Consider the following 23,197-nt stretch of genomic DNA (forward strand, 5'->3'; position numbering starts at 1 on the left):
TAGTTTGCCAATTTAACTGCCATTTCATAAAAAGTAGTCTTGGTTATATTTACATGTGGTGATAGTCTATGTAGTTTCTCCTCATCTTCTTTCCCTGATTCCAACACACACACATTTATATTTAATGCACTGCGATGTGGAGCTCTGCCCCGGGGCAGAGATGGAAACAAATCAGCTCTCAGGGGCCTAAATGAGCAGAGAAGACCAGGTGTGGTGCGCCAACCAGGAGACTATGGTCAATCCAATTACTGCAGGCAAGGTCTTCAAATGAAGCCTTGGCTGTTGAGACTGCAACACACTGTGTGCATCTTATACTCTGCTGTTAACCAGCATCCCTGTATGATGCCTGCAGCACTATGCCTCTTGTTTGTTTGCTTGTCACTTTTTTTTTTGCGTCAACTGGCTGTAAAAAAACAAATACTACCTATCAAATGAAATGTAGTTTTCCCACTCTTTTGGAAGAAATAGCCCATCTGTATTCACACCAGGTCTCATTAATGAAGCTACTTTGTAAGTAGAGCAGAGATGCAATCGGTTGTTCCTCAACTGATGTGTCTTTAGCTATTTATCAAAGCTCAAAAACAACAAAACTATTTTTCATGTCAACTCAGAATGTTAAAACACTTTATTTCTCTTCTTATTCATATACAAAAACATATTGTTTTGATTGGTTGATTGTGAGGAAATCACATTATTTTACAAAGTCAACCACAGATTAAAAAATAAATGCAAAAAGGCGCAATTTAACACTATTAAAACAATTCAGTCACCTCTGGTAGTTTCTTGTATAAACCTTTTATAAAGTACTGGTGTTACAATCTACACCAGTGTAAAATTCTTTGAGGTAAAAATATAAAAATGGGCCTCCATTTGGCGGGATGAAAATTAACCATGAATAGAAAATCTAAAATTTGTTGTTTTTTTAAAAAATTGAAAACATAAGTTTGTTGTCACTGTATTTGTTCATGGCAGTGATGCCACGTGAAGCTCGGCAAGGTGCATGCATAACAGTGAAGTCATTCTTAACACTTTGAACTTATCGCATATTCAACATATTCAACATATTGTAAATACCAGAAAGCATTGCAGTAATTGAAGGTCACTTTGCTGTTCGGGCTGTAACTGTAGAATGAAGTCGAGTTCAGTGAGCCAGTTTTTTAAAGAAAGGTGTTTTGGGGGTGTGGGGGGGTCAAAGATCTTGTTGCTAGGCCGAACAGAACAGGATGGACTGAGAGAACAATAGAGATGAAACCTGAGCGGCGTTCTGCAGTGGATCTCTGCTTTAACTCTCATGACCGACACAACAATGTGTCCTCTGCTCTGCTCGTACAGTATGTTGCTGAACAAGTTATATGTGCCAACCATGTACCATCCACAGGCAGTTTCTTTAGCGACACACTGTATGTGTCGCTTTCAACAAACCACACACACTCTGACAGACATCTGCTCGATGAGATTAGTTCATAACTGACCCTGCGCCAGTGAATTGAGAACATTGATCTATTCTATACACTTCCTACTTCTCTCTCACACATCTTATCTCTCATTCTGTCTCTCAGGTGAACAGATGAAGTCCTGGTCAAATCTTCTCCACGTAGTTTCCAGGGAAGAGACCCTCCTTTCCTCGAAACCTGCCTGTCCACCAGCCAGATGGATCTACAGGGAAGAGCAGCAGGGAGAAATAGCGTTAAACAGTGTCGGCCTACTTCACAGTGTACTTAGAGGTGTAAACGATACGATTCAAATCTCTGTTTGCTTTTGAGTCTCTTGAACGTTTATTTAGACGGCCGAACCATCCGTCTTGGCACCAGCCGCCCTTGCAGTCTCCACACACCTTGTTTGACCAGGTCGAAGACATCGTTGACGTCGAAGCTGATCTCGTCGGTGTCCTGGCCAACGTACTGATATATGGCCCGGCAGCGGGGCCCCTGCGGGCGGGGCTGGGGTTTAGGAGCAGGGGGAGGCCGCTGACCGATGCTCCTCTTCCTCTGCATCCTGAGAGAAAGAGGGAAACAGAGGGAAATGAGAAAGGGATGAGAGCAGCTCCAGAAGAAGGGGACTTGTAGCGTTTGATCGAGACAGACTGGTCTATAAAGTATAATTTATTTTTATTTTTGTGTACTCTTGTTTACAAGACCTTTTAATGCACTTAATGTACCTGATTTGCTTTTACACAGTAGGTACAGTAGATGTAGATCACATGAATAATGAAAGTTGCATTGTCTGGATTTAGTGTGAAAGCCTATTAGATTAAAAGGGTGAAAATGCCCTAAAATGCTCTGATCATTCATTCATTCATTCATGCATTATATCTTGGTGAGTGATGTGCCTCACCTTGACTTGCCTTGACGACTCATTCATTCATTCTTGTATTCATTGTCTTTTTAGTGAGTGATCTGCTCCACCCTCACATGCTCTGATTATTCCTTCCTTCCTCCCTCCCTTCTTTCCTTCCTTCCTCCCTTCCTTCCTTCCTTCCTTCCTTCCTTCCTCCCTCCATTCCTTCCTCCCTTCCTTCTGTATATTTTTTCAGCAGGTGATCTCCCTCACCCTGACATGCCCTGGTCAGGCACGTTGAGGAAGTCCAGGTTCCTTTGCTGGTGCTGGGTGGGGGCCGGGGCTCTGCGGGTCCTCTGGGAGCCCAGTTTGGGCAGCGCTGCGCTGGGTGGCCGGCCCTGTTTCTGGGGGGACGAATATGTGATGTCTGATGGGTTCTGAGGGGCTCGGCCTCTGGGAAGCTGGGCTGCTCCGTTCTGGTGACCTGAGGAGAGAGCAAGTGGAATAATGGTGAAGACAAAAACCAGACTTCAGTACGGCTGCTGTTGGATGGAAATCCTGCACCTCAAAAAATACTTTTCAGAAATTGAGAAAAATGTGTATTAAGCTTCCAAATCCAGTTTTAAAATTATATAATGTGTTTGGAATGGTTTTATCAAGCCTAGTGCCATGATGCTGCAACAATAATTAACATAACATTGAAACTGAAGGAGTTTAGGCCGAATAATGACTTTACCTCTGCTGGCTGGGTGGTTTCTCCCTCCACCACGAGACTGTGGAGCAGTCTTCCTGGTTGGCTCTGATGAAATAAATATTCAGTTACTATAACATCTTGATACAGTCTATCTAGGGTAACAGCTGGCAGAGAATGAAACCAAGAATTAGGCATCATAGGTGTCCTAGTTTTTATACATGTTGCATTTCTGCTGCAAAGAGGAACTGGTCGATTGTTGTGAGATGACTCTATTAACTTACTAGAGGTCTTGGGCAGACCGTCCCCTATTGTGATGGAGAGGGTCTTCCCTGCAGGTTTCACCTGGGCCAGGTCGCCTTGTCCCCTCTGGAAAACCACCAACCTGGAGCCTCCTCCACCCCAGCCCTCCTTCTTCACTCTGAACTCCAGTCTGGGCGGGGAGAAGACAGACAGATTGTGAAAAAGGCCCCCTCTTGAGGCTATTCTTGCCATTTTCCCCATTATTCCCCCTACTCTCTCTCTCTCTCTCTCTCTCCCCTCACTTGGACTATACCTCTCTCCACCCGGACTTTGAGCCTATCACAGCGCAGATTGCGGATTTAGCTCTTCCTCCGTCAGACCGAAGGTTTAAAGTTGTGTAGGACACTCGTCGGGTAATATCGGACTTCATTAATAAGTGTAAATACAACCAATTGTCACCTGGTGTGCAGTGCGTCCAGTGGAAAGTGAGTATAGAATAGTTGGAAGAGTGGGGAATAACTCCAGTCACAGTGAATGTTAGTTAACTAGTTTATTACTTGTGTTCGTACTAGCATTGTAGCTCACCCATAATCACATGCTAGTTCACTCCTATTCACAGCAATTGGTAGTTGCATCTGTGTACATTTGTGTTACTCGAATTGTTGCTGATTATATTACCCTTGTGTTTGCCCGAATGCAATAATAGTTAATTCCTCGCCGCTTTTAATTTGTATACTGTCCCGCGGCCTTGTAGGACTACATAAGCATCGCAACGACCGTCAAACATCCTGGCCCGCGCAAGCGCACTAGTGTTAATTCACGGACTTTTCATCTCCTGAGCAAGGTCCTGCACACATTTATGGGCCACTAGAGGGCAGGAGTGCATCATCACATCACTGCATAATGATCTGCTGTTACTGTCTGTTGGGAGATAATGTCAACATTAGAACTGAATCACCCTGCTGCCTTCCTGTTTGCTTATTTGATTGTATTGCATTTCTTTAAACTATGCATGTTTATTTGCAATCAAGTTCTTTACCTTTGCTGTGCATTTTAATTCTATTAGTTAGTTACCAATGTTGTATATTGTTTATTCAAGTTACTTACTTGTTCTGTATTCATTACCTTCTACCTACAGAACCATTGATACACCAAGCCAATTGTGATGTACCAACAAAGTATGGTTGTGGTGGTGGATTAATACATTTAATAAAGTTTTGAAGTGAGACGGCATCTGAGTGATTCTAACCGATCACCTGCAGTGAGCTAGCCTTCCAACCCAGCAAAAGTCAGATAGGAGAGAATCAGCCATAGCCAGCTATTCCTTCATCACACAGATTATGTGTGAAATGTGTTTCTGTGAGTTTCTATGCATGTATGCACAGGTCCTATGTGTTCCCCTACCTGTCGTTGAAGGACAGCGTCAGTTTTCTCCTGGTCACCTCCTCATAACGTTTACACAGCAGGCTGAGGAACTCTGTCTTGAAGTTGGACTCCAGCAGACTGTCGTACTGGGCCTCATGCAGGATGAAGAAATCATCCATTCTCGTACTGAAGACAAAGGCAGAGGATTAAGGATTTAGGCAGGATTTTAATAAAAGGTGTCTCTCTATCTCTCTTTCTGTAGATAGGCTGTACTTCTTTACAGCATAACTGCATTTATTGGAATTATTGTGATTCGTGGATGTGCACTTTATTATTTGTACTCATTTTAACTGGCTCATAAGAGTGCCAAATGACTCAAATGTAACATGTAAAAGCCTAAAGCCTAACTGACCCCAAGAAGAGAGATATTCATTCTGTAAATTCTCAATTGTGGGGAATATTTTCATTTTCTAGTTTTACTTTCCAGGAAAAAGATGGTTTTGTTATACACTGACATAGCAGTGTACAAGTTCTTGTATTTTTGACTAAATCATCAACCACAAACGCTGCCATTACCACTACCCTACCTGAGAGAGACGCCATTGATGTTTCCAAACTCCAGCTTCCGTTTCAGCACCTCTTTTATCTGTCCTTTCTCGGGTCCCTTCTTCACCTTCTCTCGGCCAATCAGATAGATACACTTGGCGGTCAAGATCAGGTCTCTCTTAATGGACTGGATGTGAGAAAAAAGAAGGAAGCGAGAGGGGTGACTAATGCAAGAAAAGGAGAAGAAGAGTGGGTGGCTTCGGTGAAGAAGGATGAGTGGGTGGATATGTCAAGTCCACTAAGAACAGTCTAATCTATAAGTCTATTTTTTTTTTAATGATTAATAGTTTTTTATTGTTTTCACGATAAACAAAACATGCAAATATTTCAATCACAAATGACAATATCAAGTTGACATGGAACATTAAAATAAAATGAAAATTATAATAAATACAAACATGACCACAGACAAAGACAAAAAAAATATATATATATATATATATATATATATATGTATATATAAAATAAAATATAACAGTGATGCGTGAAATGCTTAAAATTTTACAGCATTGCTTGTCAACCGGTATTCTAACAAAATGTACCCTTCGCATTTTATATGATAATTTACTGCTAACGCTCAATATATAAGAGTGGTACCGCCCCCACTTCAAGTGATACTCCACCTTATCAAGCAGCCTATATGATAATTTTTCTAGGGCAGCCAGCTGACCAAGAGAAGTGTGCCACAAAGATGGTGCTGGTGCTGAGGAGGCTTTCCATTCTTTGACCAGAAGTTTCCGTCCTAACATAAGGGCAGTCTGGATCCAAACGGCGAGTGGTGGAGTCAAGTCACTTAATGCAGAGGGGTCACCCAAAATAAACAGACTGGGGGAGAAAGGGATATCTAGGCCGATCATTTTTTCCACAATGATATGTATAGCAGACCAAAACTCCTGAATTTTTGGGCAACTCCAAAGCATATGTACTAAAGTACCATCTTTGTCAAGACGCCTCCAGCACTCTGAGCTGTCAACCAAACCCACTCTATGCAGCCTGGATGGTGTCCAGTAGACACTATTTATCATTTTGAATTGGATCAGTCTTGTTCGCAGTTCCCTTGACATTTTTTTTCCCATTCCTAAGAATTCTTCCCCATTCTGCCTCATTCAGTTTCCCATGTCAATTTAAGGGAGGCCGTAAGGATCATAGAATAGTAGGCAGAGGCTTCATGACCCAGTCCAAAAATGTTTAGGACCTTCTCTAGAGTGTCAACACTAGATGGGGCTATTGAGGGCGAGCCAAAAGTTTGTACCAGTAGGTGTCTTAACTGCAAATACTCCAAATCCAAAATTGATTGTGTGGTAAGTTGAATTCCTGTCTAAGTGCCTCAAAAGATTTTAATGTTTCATCCTGATACAAGTCCCCTAGAACTGTGATACCTTTTTGAAACCAGGACTTCCACAGGGAGGGTGATTTATCTATACAGAGCCTGGGATTTAGCCAGATCCCGGCAGACCAGTGAAGATAGGGGTCAAATTTGAAGATCTGAGCTATTCTCTTCCAAACCCATTGAATATGGGTCAAAATAGGATGTGACCGATTCTGTGGGGCTAGCTTGGCTGTGATATAGTTCATGGGTGTAAGAGGGGTGCAAATGGTGCTTTCGAGATGGAACCACGGGGGGGCTCTCTCCGGGGGCAAAGACCACTGTGCCATATGCCTGAGAGTGAAAGCGTAATGGTAAAATAACAAGTTAGGCACACCAAGGCCTCCTCTGTCCACTGGCCTCTGCAGTTTTCGCAGGTTCATTCTGGGACGTTTGTTATTCCATAAGAATTTATTACAAATTTGATCAAATTGTTTAAAGTAGTGTAGTGGGATTCGGACTGGGAGAGCCTGCAGCAGGTAGTTACATTTCGGAGCACAATTCATTTTAATGATGTTTGCCTTGCCCCACATAGAAAGATACAATGGAGACCATCGCTCTACATCAGCCCGCAGTCTGTCCAATAGGGGGTCAAACTTTATTTTAATCAAGTCAGACAATAGGGGGGGGGGGGGGGAGGGGGATGTTATACCAAGATATCTAATGCCTTTCTTAGGCCAAGCAAAAGTGCCTGATTGGAAGAGGGATTTGGGACAATATGGCGTAAGAGGAAGAGCCTCAGACTTCGTCTAGTTCACTTTATAACCCGAAATTTGTCAATAATTTTAAATAGGGAGGAAAGAGAGCATTCAGGATCTGAGACAAACAAAAGAATGTCATCCGCATACAGCATCAGTTTATGACATTTGTCACCAATTTGAATACCTGGAAATGTAGGCTCTCTACGGATAGCCACTGCTAACGGTTCTAGTGCAACTGCAAAAAGCAGAGGGGAGAGAGGGTCCCCCTGTCTGGTGCCTCTTCCCAGTTCAAATGAAGGAGAGATGATGCCATTGGTAAGCACAGATGTCTTGGGATGGGTGTATATGAGACTAATCCAGTCTATGAACTTCTTGCTAAAACCAAAACATTCCAGGGTGGAGAGCAGATATTTCCACTCCACCCTGTCGAACGCTTTTTCGGCGTCCAACGAGATGGCAGCCATAGGAGAGGTATTATCCTGAGTGGCCCACATAATATCGACAAGTCTTCTAATGTTGTCTGCCGACGAGCGGGAGCGTATAAAGCCGACCTGGTCAGGATGGATCAAGGAGGTTATAACCCTGTCCAGATGGTTAGCTAAAATTTTAGATAATATCTTACTGTCACAGGAGGTCAAACTAATGGGTCTAAAATTTTTACAATCTAAAGGGTTCTTCCCTTCTTTCAGAATAAGGGTAATAATGGCCTCAGATAGAGGGAGGAAGTTTTCCCTTCTCTAGGGCTTCATTATAGGTGTCTAGGAGTAATGGTGCTAGTTCCTCAGCGTAAGCCTTGTAAAACTCGGCCGTGAAGCCGTCTAAACCTGACGCTTTACTTGAAGGTAGGTGCTTGATAACATCAGTTATCTCAATAGTAATGGGTGAGTCAAGACGTTCGAGCTGGTCCTCTGACATCTATAAGTCTATTTTAATGGGAACAGATGCATGATAAATCTGCGGTCTCACATCGTCACACAGTGTACAACCAAGCCAACTTCCCCTTGTCTCAAATTACATTAAGCAACTTAACAGAACTTTTTTCTTCATTCCTTTGAAGGACAATAACAGTGTTTTTTAGGGACGCATATTTCTCTTTACTTGATGGGAGTTACAGTAATCTTTTTTCCATTCAAATTAAACAGGAGATGAACCTCACCTTGAACCTGCGGTCAAACTTGTTGACGGAGTCAGCAAAGTCGACCCGCTCCCTCTTGGCCAGGAACTGCCGCAGCTCGGGCCGCTGCTCCAGACCGAGGTAGTCTCCAACGAAGTTCCTGTTGATGCTGTTCTTCCTCCGCTCCTTGGAGTTGTACAGGATGTCTGACGCTGAGCGTGGCAAGGATGGACACACATTATGAATCATGAAATAGATGTGACTCGAATAATGCGATTAGGGAAGAACAGGGTCGACAACTTACCCTCCTCTCTCATCTGCTCATACTTCCTCCTGGCGATGTATTTCCTCCAGGCCTTCTGGATGGTCCTGGCGAAAGTGTCAAACTTCCTCTCCCTCATCTCCTCCAGCAGGAACAGCTGTGGAGCACACAGACATTATTTTCAGTTGTGAATGATACCTCATATTGTTTTTTTACAGGATTTCATCAGTTTGCTATCCATCAAGTAAATGAACCGCTCTGTACCGATTCAGGGTTCTTGACGAAGACCTTGGTGCGTCCCATCTGATACTGGTCGTTGTCCATGTTGACGGACCTGAGGAGATGAAGGACCCCCTGCTGCTCCGGACCCCTCCAGTACGGCCATGTCTCAGCGGTCAGAATGGCATACCTGGACACAACACACACACACACACGCACACACACACCAGGAGGCACAAAGGCGTTCAGAACAGAGTGCTGCGTTCCTCTCTCAGGACGATCTTAGAGCAAACCACGCACACAAACACACAGAAATGGATGCATTCACATGTACACACACAACAATCACGTACTACACACACACACACACACACACACACACACACACACACATGTTTTACTTACCTCTGCAGGAACTTAGGGAAGGGTCTGCGATAGGCAAAGCCGGCCCTTCGTACACGAATGTTTTCCCGCAGCCCAAGGTATTCGACCTGATGCTTAACCCTGGAAACAGTTGGAATTGCCATCAGTGGTGTTTACTGTGTGGGTGTGAATATGTGGGTGTGAATATGTGGATGTGAATATGTGGGTGTGAATATGATGAAGAGGATGTTTGTGTGTGTGTGTGTGTGTGTGTGTGTGTGAGGATGCTAACCTGCTCTCCTCCCAGTCTTTGGGTCTCTTGGTCTCATTGGGCTTGATACAGCGGATATAGTGAGGAGTGCACTTCATCAAGGTGTTCACTAGGTCATTAGCTTGTTTCTGTGGGAAGAGTGTACAGTCCAAGCATTGTTACAAGGAAAAACCTCTTTCCTTCTTCTGTATTGTACAGACTGAGTCAGACAAACTGACTTGTTTCAGTTCTCACCTTGATCTTGGAGCTGGCTGTGGTCGGCCTGCTTTTCTTATCTGTGTTGAGGTTTTCAGGGAACAAGCTGCGGATGAAGTTACTGTAAAGACGAATTGAGAACAACGGTCAAAGCTCTTTTCACTGCATTTCCCATGGTTTTAACTGTACTACACATACTGTAAGTGGAAATGTTAGGTACGGGACACTCACTGTTCGCTGCTCTGCATGAGCTCAATGAGGTCAGGGAAAAGCACATCCCGGTTTCTCTCACAGAAGCCATTGATATCGTATGACACCTGAGACGACACCAACCATTATAACTGCTGCATGAATTTTTATCAACCATTATTAAGAAGGAAAAGAAAATAACCTTGTGAGGTTATTTGCCACAGAGCTTCAAATTCAAGTGTTAGTGGTTTAATGTGATTTTACAGCCGTCATTCATGCCAACAAGCACTACAGCTTCCTCTTGGTGTGAACTAATTTTTTCAAGTCCGTGGCTCCCACCTTGCCAGCGTAGTGGTGTATGACGAAGCCGGAGTTCCAGCTGTTGAAATGCTCATGCGTTCCCACAGCAGCCTGCAGCTTCTGCAGCAGGGTGCCATCTGCACCCTCTCCCTTGGCATGCATGGTGGCACACACGTCATCCAGCACGCTCATTATACCAGGAGGGTTCTGCAGGGAGAGGACGGCATGGATGAATCTTAGTGTAATATTGGGAACTGATGCTACGTATTTGAGTGTGGGAGATAAAAACAACTTGTATCACCAATTTGTCATTTGATTTTGTAAGAAATCTGTAACTCACACCTGTCACTGTTCCCCACATATAGAATATGTTACAGTAAATGATGAAAACCTATTGAAAATGCATTGTTTGATGCTATGTAGATAAAAGACTTCTGCAGCACAATATGTCATTTCAAGGAATGGAAGAAGCCATCAAGGCCAAGCACCACACTGACACAACTACTGATCTCTCTTATCTGTTTTTTTTGGTTTCTTGACTGAGATGATGCAACTTTGAGCTCACCAGTTTATTTTCAATGAGGTCACACACAATCTTGTTGTTGAAGTACTCGATGGCCGTCCACTTGATGCCCTCCTGAACATACTCTTCCTGGGAGAAAATTAGGAGAGACAGAAAGAAATGAGCCTACATGAAAACTGAAGCAAACGTGTTTGGATGATATTTGCAGCCCTACTCAGAGAGAATGGAACAGCAGCGCACTCTGCTGCTGATTCTACATAATGCAATGACCTCCTGTAACCAAATTCAATTCAATTTATTGTCATTATACCAGTCCAGTATAACAAAAAGTCTTGTTCGCCAGTCTCTCTGGTGCAACATAAAAACATAAAAATAATAATAATTAAAAAAAACATATTGCAGACACTGACACAGTAAGAGACACACTTTCAAGACAGTTTTTAGACATAAAATACAAAAACAAAATAAGTAAATAAGAATATGAATAGAAAAGAATTACAATTTAAGTCATGTATAAAGAGTGCAAGTCATCATTGGTAGCATTAAGTCATGGGTAATATTACATAGTCATCATGAAAAGTACTGCACAGTGCCATTAAAAATTCCCATTATTGCGCAATCCATGTCCATAGTCAGGCTTAGTAATCAGTGTGTGGGGTGGGTGGGGGTGGGGGTCACTAGCTTTACAGCTCTTGGGAAAAAGCTCTGCTTGCTTGGATTGGCAGTGAGGATTCAGAGAGGATTAAGACTTCAGATCGAGAGAAGTGTCAGAAGTTAAGACAGCAATTTAAATGGACTGTAGCTACCTGCTCGGCCTTGAGAGTCAGCTCGATAAAGATCTGCTGCAGCTTCTCGTTGACAAAGTTGATGCAGAACTGCTCAAAGCCATTTCTCTGCCGGGGAGAAGACAAGCCAGTCAGTCCAAGTCCAATTAAGCCATGCATTGAACATCTGTTACTATGGCGGTTGTCTATAAATATTAAGTAACTGTCACAGTTGTAAGAGGTCGAACCTGGAATATCTCAAAGCCATAAATGTCAAGTACTCCGATACTGTAATCTTCATGCGGTTTCTGGATGGCTTTATTTATGGCCTAGAGGAGAGAGAGAGAGAGAGAGAGAGATAGAGATAGAGCAGATTGATCTCCAGTTGTATAGGTATTTCAGTTGGATAGTTTGACCAAGAGACAGAGGAGGATATCATTTCACATTTCGTTTCATCTAAACCTGTTGGCACTGTGTAATTCAGACAAAGGAAAAACAGGCCTAAGAATGATCATCTATCTCTAGTGACAGCAGAGTTGCGCAGACCTCCACCAGGTAGTCAAAGAGTCGTGCGTAGAGGGCTTTGGCCAGGGCGTCACGCGTGTAGGTGGCCTGCTCCTGGTTCAGGGTCACGTTGATGGACTCAGACTTCCCTGCCCACTTTGAGTCCATCTTCCGGCTGGTCAGCTTTTCCTGCAGACGGTTGGGGTCGATGCCCAGCAGATAGGCAGGGAAAGCGAGCACTAGGGTGTCACAAGAGCAAACGAAGGCACAATTCAGTTTCAGTTTCAGATCAACAGCAGAAATGTCAAATGAGTCAAAATGTGGCTGAAAATGAGGTAAGGTGCAGATATACATCTTCTAACGTCTGGGAGCTAGAATGAAAGTGTATAGATCGCTTGAAAATTGATCTAGATTCAGCTGTAAACATTTTAATCTCCATTCCACTTCCCTTAGACCTGGTTCAAATTTGGGTAGTGAAGAAAATTCTGCAGTAGCCAGAACTGAAAAATACAAGACATGGGCTAGTGGGCTGGTAAAATTTCTACCCTGGATGTAAACATCAATTATCTGATAGGCAGGGAATCAGTAGGCAAGCAGTAAAGCAGAGGATAAACAGGAACGTATTCAAATTCTATCAATTAGCATGGCATCTATCATGGGACCGGTTTTGTCATGGTGAGTTTCCCCACAGCTCTAATTTACTCACATCCCTATGGGAGAAAATAAGCAAATTTATATTTAACGTGGGAGTGTGTGTGTGTGTGTGTGTGTGTGTGTGTGTGTGTGCGTGTGCATGCAGGCATGTGTGTCTCACTCACAGTCGGTGCTCTCCACCTGCCCATAGTTGCCTGCCTCTATGAAGGTGATGTTTCCCAGGTGGAGGATGCCCCCTACGATCTGCAGCACCTGAGCCTGGACGTCTCCTGGGATCCCGATCACCTGCATGGCTTCCTGGAGACGACAACACAAGGGCTGAGAGAGAAGGCCACGATACGCAGCAACAGTTTGAGGGCAGTTCTACCGACAAGCATGACCATCTGTGACTTTCATTTGAAATATCTGTTTGTTATCGCCTTTTTAGAGTTTGTGTTTGTTATACTTTATTCATTCCCCAAGTGAGAAATTCTCTTTTTGGTCTCTGATTGGGGTTCAGAGTGAGCCTTTATATTCAGGTGGAAATTTAAAAGGGGGATAAAAGAGTTTGAATTCCCCTTATAGATTTTGGGGACAATTAGGAAAGCAGTGGTTGATATTATCGTCCTTGTTGCATGTTAACAAAACACCCACTAATATTAGTTTGCAGTGTACAAGCTATGGCAGTGTGTTCATTCCCTTTATTTCATGGAACAGAGTGAGGTACAGTAAAGTAGGTTCCTGTGTGAAACCTACTTTATTTTCTCCAACACTAACATATGTACCATGGTCTCCTGGAAGTCTTTGCTGTCGTTGGTTCCGTCCACCTTGTAGGTGCCAGACTGGTTGAGGTAGTAGTAGTAGTCTGGGGTCATGATGCCCAGGCCCTCCTTCTGCTGGGTGGTGGCACCCTCAATCAGCTGACAGACAACAGTGCAGGTAGAAAAGCAGTTGAGCATGATCCACCAGAGCGGTGGTTCTCAAAGTGGGGTCTGGTGACCCCCCAGGGGTCAATGAGGGAGTCCCAGGGGGTCCCCAGCCAAATGAAGAAGATTTCACTTTCACTATAATGGAATAAACTATAAATAATCCTAATTATCCCAATTGAACATCAAATTAAGGGAGACTTCCTATAAATAAGGGAGAGGTGGCAGCCAGGAGTTATATAGCTAAAAATAATAATCAATGGCAAATTAAGTGTGTATCATAAAATCATCAAAATGGACAGCTAATAATGGAGGAATTCAGGAATATTTATTTTTAAGAAGGCATAAGGCATATTTTTCACGTTTCTGTGATATTTAAGGTGATATCTGCCAGTTGATACACTTTAATGGTTGATTTGATCAAGCCTGTTTCTGATGGCTGAGGTGGTGTGTGATAGCTGTTTCACTGTGCAGGTCTCAGATCAGCCTCTCACCTGATAGTAGATGTGGAAGTTCCTCTCGTTCTCATTCTGGCTCACCACCCTCGACTTCTCCAGCAGGAAGTTGGAGATTTTGCCTCCGTCCGGCTGTCCTCCTCTGCTAAACTGGATCTCGAAGTATTTACCCTGATAGATGCAAAATCACAGTAAAAACTCAGATGTGACCAACAGTCAGGCTGACCGCAGATCAATCGATCTAATCTGGTCCTTGGGCAACTGCAAAGTACAAGTGTAGAAATCCCCCATCATGCATCTGTCCTGAAACGCTACTATAGCCTATTCTTTCCCAAATATAACACACAATTCAATAGAAATATCATAACATAAAACCTGTGTCTCTTAAATGAGTGTCAGCTATCAGAGAGTGAGAATTTCCCTAACGAGTGCTTTCAAGGTGAAGCAAGGCAGAAGCAATGCAGCACCATTTTTCACATAAAAACAGTTACTTCCGTGTTTTCTCCATCTGTATCAGTTTGAAGATAATCCACATGTTACTAGATTGAATCTATCACTGCACAGTTGCCACCCTTAAGCCAGGGTCCCTACCTGATCTTTGGGGTTACAGATGAACAGGAAACATCAGAGATCGATGTCATGCACTCAAAAACTGCACAGTTGCATATGAATGTGGTTTACAGCTCTGAGGTTAAAGTGTTAGGACCACTGTGATGGGAAATGTGAAGGGGGGGGAAGTTGACTGCGCTGGTGTGAGTGAATCACATCAGAAGTGTTAATTTGATGGCAGATGAGTATGCTGCACTGGAAGAATTGGGTATACTGTAACCCCACTATTAGAGATAGATCAAAGGTTCTTACGCTTTAGGGTAAGTATTTTCCAAATGCTCTGTATATCTTCATATAGCCCTCGTCTACATTACAGTAAGGCAGTACATACTGTAAGAAACCCAAAGTCATTTGACTTTTTCTCATTTCTGTTGGATGAGTTTGTGCTGAGGGAGGGAGGCCAGCTGTGTGCCATCAGATATAAAGCTCTTCAAGTTGAATGATCATAAAAGCTTGCAGATCTCCAATAGATCAGAGTCTAGTACAGTGAGTCAATTTCAGGGGGGAACTAGGGGGTGATGGTGTCTAGTTTTTACAAAGTAGATGATGCATTTCACTTGTTGACTGTAAACTTATGGAGAAAATTAGGTAAATTTTAACCAATCACCTATTGGCGACAAGCAAACCTATCTCTTATATCCACTTTTCAAACCTGCTCTAGACCTGATTCCAAACTCCACTTAAAATTAAGCCTCTTGACTAATTGCTGACAGGAAGGAGATAACAGAGAGGAGCAAAGAAAAATAAGACAAGGGTGTCAAGAGAAGAGCATGTTGGTTGAAGAGTGATGGGGCTCTTACTCACAAAGCGACTAGAGTTGTTATTGCGGACAGTCTTGGCATTACCAAAGGCTTCCAGGAGAGGATTTGACTGGAGGATGATGTCTTTTACATGCTGGGACACACGCACGCACACACGCACGCACACACACACACACACACACACACACACACACACACACAGAGTAAGAGAGAAAGTAGAAATAGCTATTTCAGATTGTAGATTAAAGGAGTTTCAGCCATTTTGGGCCATCAGATAACTACCAGCATTGCATGCAACTTAAGCCACTACAGATACCTGCACTTTCGATCCTCCCCCAGATACTTTAGAGATGTAACCCATGATGTACTTAGCAGCCACCGTCTTCCCAGCTCCACTCTCACCGCTGTCAGAGCACCATGCAAAATATGACACAACTCAGTGCAACACAAAACAATGCAGTATTACACAACACACCAGCACATGGCATCACATGATACAACACAAAACACACGCACACACACCATCCATGTGAAACTGTGACATCAATGTGATGCTAAAAAACATTGTTAGATATTGAAAAAGGCATAGCGGCGGTCACCTAATGATAACACACTGATTCTCGCAATCGATCATCATGTTCCTGTACATATTATCAGTTAGGGCGTAGATATGGGGAGGGTTCTCATACTGGGCCTAGAGAGAGAGAGAGAGAGAGAGAGAGAGGGAGAGGGAGAGAGAGGGAGAGGGACAGAGAGAGAGAGAGAGAGAGGCAATCAGTTTAAGTGAATGGAATATAAAATGCAATGGAATAGAACAGCAGAATACACCACTATCACAGATACGAAGGAAATTAATGCAAATTTACAGGTGTGAATGATAAAATACAGTAACACTTTACAATGACCTTATTCCAGTGTATTAACCTGGGTATTAACCTATGGAAAAGCATTGTAAGTACACAATATTACTGTGTAGGTACTTGAAAATCACCTTAATACATAATGTAGTCTACTTGTAATGTAAGTACATATGTAGGCTATTAGGGAGATTTTCATCAAGTACCTACACAGTAATATTGTGTACTTACAATACATGTTTTCATAGGTTAATACACTGGAATAAGGCCATTGTAAAGTAAAGTGCTACCAAAAATACTGAACAATTTTACTCACAGCCCCTTGGTAGAGTTCAACTTCCCTGTCAGTGAAGTAGGGCATCTGTTTGAATGGGTTGACTGATATCAGCACAGGGCCGATGTAGGTCTGCACAGCACAGTCAAGGAGGAGAACTGAACAAGAAGCTCGGGAATTATCTCTAAAATATCCATATGTCTCTATGTTTTGTTATTTTCCCTAGTTAGTGCTTACTACTTAATAAATGCAACAAATGAAAAGAAAGCGAGAACACAACATCTTGGCCAACTGCAGTATTTACCGTAGATGTGATGTTGGTGGGTGATGTCAACTGTTTTTTTTGGGGTTTTTTTGACTGTGCACCAGTTGTGTGCAGATTTGATGGTAAGCTTTTTCTCACACTCTAAATATGGGTTTGAAGTTCAGCTGTGCTCTTAGAAGACGGAAGTGTGCTGTTGAGTCACACGGAGAATGCAGAAGAGGAAGAGTGAATTCCTTGTATGCCCATACGTATAGCCTATGTTTGTGTGTTTGTTTGAGTGCGTGGTTGCGTGTTTTGGGAATTTCTTATTACTTTGAAACGTGTGTGTTTGTTTGTGTGTGTGTGTGTGTGTGTGTGTGTGTGTGGGGGGGGGGGGGGTGTATGAGTATGGCAGTATACTAGTATAAATAGGACAGAATGGGAGTTTAGAGTTGTGTACTTAGTGCAACACACAGTCTATGAAAGGGAATGAATTTGATTTGAGTTTGAGTTGTGCGATAAGGACTGAAGGTAACAAAATATTCAAACATTCACCGGCCGCTTGTGTTATCTTACCAGCCATAAAGTGATGACCGGTTACCTGCCACAGTGGCTGGTAGACTTGAAAAATGACCTGCCACAGCCGAAGATTTACTGGCACTTACTGGATTTACTGCTCTCACCCTGATTAGGAAGGAGGCCAATGCCTGTTGACAGATAAAAACACTTCCTGTTCAGCGCTCATGATGACTTCCTGCACTCACAAATAAAATCACAAAATCCAGTAAACCAAAACCATTTTGTTGTGGGTTTCTGAGAGGAAAGAGAAACTCTAACTGTGCCACTCAACAGGACAGAGAGGTGGCGTGATGCTGAATTCAAACACCGCATCACACAATATATAACTGGAGCAATAATCTGGATCGCAGCCGCTAGGATACGAAGATGTAGTCGTCCATGTATCTCTTCTTGAGGTTTTCCACGATGGCGTCCTCGTTGATCTTGGACAGCAGCACCATGTCGTCCACGCCGCTCTGCTTCACATTCTGACTCTGCCAGTGGTACTTCGCCTGCGGGAGGGAGGGACGGAGGGAGGGAGGGAGGGAGGGAGGTGGAGGAGTGAGCAGAGGGATCAGGCTGAGAGAGCTACAGAGGTGAAGATCAGGTTGAGATGATGCAATTACTTACTACCTCTTTTCAGCTGAATAACCACATTGAATTATTATCATGGTTAAAGTTCAGTTGATAAGCTATATTTAGAGCATTCCCTTTATTGTCTATGGTTTGGTGTCTTTATACGTTTTATGTTTGCTGTGCTATGTTGTTGTATAACTGCTTTGGCAATGTAACAAAAATCTTACAGAGAGAGAGAGCGAAAGAAAGAGTGAAAGAAAGTAAGAAAGAAAGAAAGAAAGAAAGAGAGCAAAGCAGGAGATAACAGTTCTGTATTGATGGGAAGAGGGAAATTAGCTGTCTCTTATAGTCATCCACCTATTCATAGATAGATAGATAGATAGATAGATAGATAGACCACCAACATAATAAAGACATGTTTGACATCAGCATGGATGTGTTTTAAGAATGCAACCAATGTGGTTGCCATTACAGGAAGCTGGGGCCGGTTACTAAGCAACGGGTAGCAGATGAGGTGAGCTCATCTGCTAACTTGGGCAGTTTGGTGAAACATCAACTCCTCTTTGATCTGCCTGACCATGTACTTGGTCATGACATGGCGATGACTCCAGACACAAATGACTGATTTTCCATGTAATGGTTGTCCTGCTGTGGAATGACTTCAGTGCCAGTATGTGAGGGGGATCCAGCAGATCTAACAGGACAGTTCAGCCAGTTCCAGGCGTTGTTGTCAATATCACCTCTCAAGACTCTGAGGTGAACCTGTCTCCTGTTTCTTGGTTTTCCCTAAAAGGTGCTGGTCTTTTTGATGTGTGAAACCTGACAGGCTCCGTCACTGGCATGGCGGTTGGGTTGTGGTCTAGAGCTTCGACCTACATTACAATTTACAACGCATAAGGAGAAGCTTAGAGGTGCAGTTCACATGTCTCAGACTGACAGACAGACAGCCAACAGAAAAGGTCTGAAATGCAAATGTTGCTGATCACCACGATTATTGTCAGCATCTTCATCAATTCAACAACAGTGTCGTTATCATCATCATAACCACCTTAAGCGTCATCATCATGGTCATCATCACCATCACCATCACCATCATCACCATCGCTATCATCATCATCATCATCATCATCATCATCATCATCACCACCGTCATCACCATCATCACCATCATCATCATCATCATGAGAGGGCACCACTAAGTTAGTACTGATATACCGCAGATATAACAGGCTCAGAAGTTATCCTTCATTTATAATGCTATGCACTGTTCCTCATATTAAAGCTCTACAACAAGAGTTAAATGAAAACAATAGCCTCCATCGAATAGAATGACACTTATTTCTATATTTCTTGTAAAAAAAAAAGAAAAAAAAGAAATAGAACTGTAAGTCCACTGAACGGGAACAGGTCGGGAACAGGTCAGGAACAGGTCTCACTTCGTGGTGCAGAAAGGTGTGAGGTGCTTTGTCACACCTTTCTGCACCACAACGAAGTGAGACCTGTTCCTGTCTCTCTCTTGGTCTCTGTCTCATTTGTCATACATTAGTAGCATATACATGTCACTCCCTTTTCCTGCCTGCCTCCTAGCCTAGACCTCAGGACCGCAATGGAAATAAGTCATGTGACTTTATTGCGATATCCTGATGAATTTTAGTACTGTATTTTAATTTCTCGAATAAAGTCAATCAATCAATCAATACACTCTCTCGGCTAAATTACAGCAAATTTACCTCTTAGACTTCACTTATAAATAGTTGATCAACAACAAGAGACACTGTAGCTGCACATTTGGTCAGAGGAAGTGCTGCATGATGTGGACAGACTAATTCTGTCCTGTGAAGATATGCCTTTTGTTTCACATCTCGCTGCCTGCCACTCACACTGGATGTCAAGACAGAGTGGACTGCTAAAAACTAATACAGGCATAAGATAGAAATGAACTTTTGCTGCTATGTGAAACCACATCTGTTCTTTTTCCATGCCTTACCAAAGATAAGACAGGTTCAGTAATAAGGTAATGATAATAGGATTTTCTGCTGGTTATTGCAGTCTCTCTCTGTGTGTGTGTGTGTGTGTGTGTGTGTGTGTGCTCCTTCTCCTTTTATAGCTAAAATGTGTTGAACTTTGCCCCTCAGCTCTGCGTGACTGAAAATGAAACACTATTTTGGGACTGAACATCACAATAAGTGGGCAAAAATAAATCTGCCTGTCAAGCACAATCATTGTCTGCATCAAAATTGTTCTATTGCCCGTACAATAATACAATACATTTACATACATTTTAATTTCCCCAAATGCATTTTAGTACCTCCATCATACTTGCTTCTCTAACATACAAAGGATGATAGCTTACTGTAATGATATTATGGGTGAGGTATACTGTGAAGACCAAGCCATCTGAAAGTCCAGATGTTCTTGGGAGTGAGTGTGAGATCAGATCTTGCTATGAATGAGGATCTATCAATCTACAGGTATGATCAGTGTGAGGAGATATACAGTGTTAATAAGTGTTGATTTTTCAGTGACAGTCATCTGGAGTTGACAAATGTTGATTGGAGAGTTGTCTGCTCACTCATAGAGCTGACATGGTTCTGGGATGGCTGTTCAAAACCATATAGAAGTGTTAAATTCACTCTGATGTGTTACAGAAACTGGCTCATGGTTGAGTTAACACTACAATTGTGTCTGTGTACATTTGGGGGAACCTTAAATCTATCTGCAGCAAGGTGCACCTGGGAGAATGTAACACATGTATCTCACAGGATCTCTGCGTGCTGTGTATGTGCCTTCATGCTTGGAAGTGTGAAGGATCTGTCTGACTGTGAGGAGGAAGTGTTGTGACAGAAACTACAGGCCTCTCCTGTAGTCCACTTCCCCCTATCATGCCTCATGTCGCTGCCTCTTGTGAAACGCTCTTAACGTTGTAACTTACAACTGCTTCTCTTCCTGCAAACGTCTACATGTTGCTGCCTTAGCCCTTCTACACCCCAAAAAACTGTGCCGTGCCCAAGGCCTTCCAGCAAACTCAGGCTACTCTGCAGCTTGATCCTTTCAGTGATAAAAAAAGACACTGTGTATTTAAGACTGTGTATGTTTTTCCTGTAACTTAACATCAACACTGCATTTTATCTTGTTTTCCTCCTTTCTTCATCTACACCAATATTATACGAATTCCATCAATCCAAATGAACATTTTCATCTTAGTGTGTTTACAAATCAAAGTGTGCAGCGATGCAATCAATGCAATTTTTCTTTCTTGAAACCCTCTGAATGATAGGGCTTGTCTCTAAAAAGAGGAAGCTCACCATCTCCTGCTACTGTGAAGGAACAGAATTTCCCTGAAGTGATGGCCAGTGAAGACAAGCTATCACATCCTGTATCTTGTCATTACAAACATCAAAACATTAAAAAGTCTCATTATCCCTTTGGAAACTAATAAGCTGTCATCATTGGTTATCAATGAAAAAACTCTCATTACTGCCAGCAAAGCACTGAGTCAAACTTCAGGTCCCAAATCAGTTAAAATCTGTGTGTGACGCTGTGATGCCTTGCATGAAAACCTCAGAAGGTGCCCCGAAACAAGCCTGGCAGGCAGACAAGGACAAGCTTTAGGAGCGTACAGCCATCCTACAGCAGAGCCAAGGCATGAGAGATAGATAATGGAGGTGTTACTGTACCATTGTGGAGGTGGTGTGTGTGTGAGCCGGTGGCCCTCTCCTCCCACGGTCCTGCCTCAGGTGTCCAAAGTCCACAAAGTGAGAGTGTGTGTATGTGTATGTCCTTAAATCCACACACTGACCCCCTCAGACTACAGCCATCGCACAGCGGAAGTGTCCGGACGGCAGCACAGAGGGAGACACACACTGTCAACGGCAGCAGCAGCAGCAGCAGCAGCCTACAAGACATCCAGTGCAACATTCAAACCTACTTCCTCATACTCCCACAGACCTACTGCCTGAAACAAGAACTGCTCTCTCACACAGACTCAAGACAATGCACACACACACACATTCACACAGACGCATATCTGCACACACACACAAGGCTACATCCGTATTTCTGACATCAGTAGATAGATAGAGCATGAAGTCCAGATACTAGTGCCTTTTACGGTGCATTGTAGTAATAACAGCATTGTTTGTTGGTAACACAGAGTGACCTAACCAGCTGATTACAGTATCTGTCAGCAAATCCAAGGTAATGTCACAATTAGTCAATCCAATTCATCTTGTAAACAGTGGAGGAGAGCTGATGGCAATAACAACTCCAAGTGCTAATTATCTCAAATCTGCCTCCAAATGATGGTGTTTCAGTTGTGAGCTGCCGGCTCCACCCAGGCTGTGGTTACTTCACGTCTCATCTGTGTCATCAGAGAGCCTGCTGCTTCCTACGCCCATAACAACTGATGCAGGTTCACTGAGAGGTGGGGCTGACACGGTAGACTGGCAACAAAGTGCGTGGAGAAGTGTGTGTGTGTGGGTCTCTTTATCTGGTATTCACCATATTCAGTAGTCTTTGTCTATTTTTAAGTTGTGTTTCCGCCCATTTTGAGTGAGAATGCTTACAGCCACCTGGACAGAAAACTTAAATCAGCTGACTAGTTTGACTAATACAGGTCTGGCCTCTTGTACATCATGATGATACGTCATGATCACAAGTCATTTAAAAAAAGCACAAAAGCACTGAGGTCATTCTTGCATTCTTACAATGGAATTAAGGTAATTTTAGCACTAAGAGCCCTTTCTAAAAACAAGATAGCGCACTTAAGGAGGGTAACGCAGAACATGACCTTATAATCTGTCATCGTTAGGCTCAGGCTTGTATACATGAACACACACGCATACACACACATGGACACACACACACAAAAAGCGATGACGGTGCTGTTTCTGTAGAGTCACTGAGACTTTCGTCCAGTTCAGGTCTCTGTCAGGAAGATCCAAGCGAAGACTTGACGTCTCAACCTCATTCAAGCAGAAGTAAGATGTTCCATGACAGCTGTCCCATCCAGAAATAGACGGCCATCACTCATGATCTCATCTTCCGTCTGGAGGTTGCAATATGCTATTGTAGTGCTGACACAAACATACGTGTACCAAAAAGATGAAGGAGGAACACTGAGACAAGTTTGCAAATTGGAGGACAGAAACCTCAAATTACCAAATCCTATTTTTTAATCAACAATGCGCCATGTTTATTCAATTTAATATTTCCATTTAAAAAGTTGTACATGGGGGACAAATGGATTTATCTTCTATAGTATTTAACAACATACAGTACATGTCTGTTATAATTAGCATGTGAAAACAAAACAACAATTAACAGCACTGTCCCTCTTATTTGCTCAGATA

General features: G+C 42.9%; 1 protein-coding gene across 1 annotated transcript; it reads right to left on the minus strand.

Annotated features, from left to right (window-relative positions):
- Positions 1–602: 602 nt before the first annotated feature.
- Positions 603–21,710, minus strand: myo1f (myosin IF). The gene is made up of 28 exons (XM_071913421.2): positions 21,524–21,710; positions 17,654–17,782; positions 16,511–16,600; positions 15,937–16,031; positions 15,654–15,741; positions 15,381–15,470; positions 14,007–14,138; positions 13,372–13,506; positions 12,772–12,904; positions 11,996–12,192; positions 11,698–11,778; positions 11,492–11,578; positions 10,728–10,814; positions 10,202–10,369; positions 9,905–9,990; positions 9,713–9,794; positions 9,500–9,606; positions 9,250–9,348; positions 8,890–9,034; positions 8,668–8,782; positions 8,406–8,575; positions 5,164–5,309; positions 4,616–4,762; positions 3,253–3,401; positions 3,014–3,076; positions 2,551–2,761; positions 1,835–1,995; positions 603–1,656 (listed from the first exon to the last, which is right to left on the minus strand). Exons 1-28 carry the CDS (start codon positions 21,524–21,526, stop codon positions 1,580–1,582), a joined length of 3,273 nt encoding a protein of 1,090 aa, XP_071769522.1. The 5' UTR covers positions 21,527–21,710; the 3' UTR covers positions 603–1,579.
- Positions 21,711–23,197: the final 1,487 nt, after the last annotated feature.

Source organism: Centroberyx gerrardi, chromosome 9 (genome assembly GCF_048128805.1).
Source record: "Centroberyx gerrardi isolate f3 chromosome 9, fCenGer3.hap1.cur.20231027, whole genome shotgun sequence".
NCBI classification, from domain to species: Eukaryota; Metazoa; Chordata; class Actinopteri; order Beryciformes; family Berycidae; genus Centroberyx; species Centroberyx gerrardi.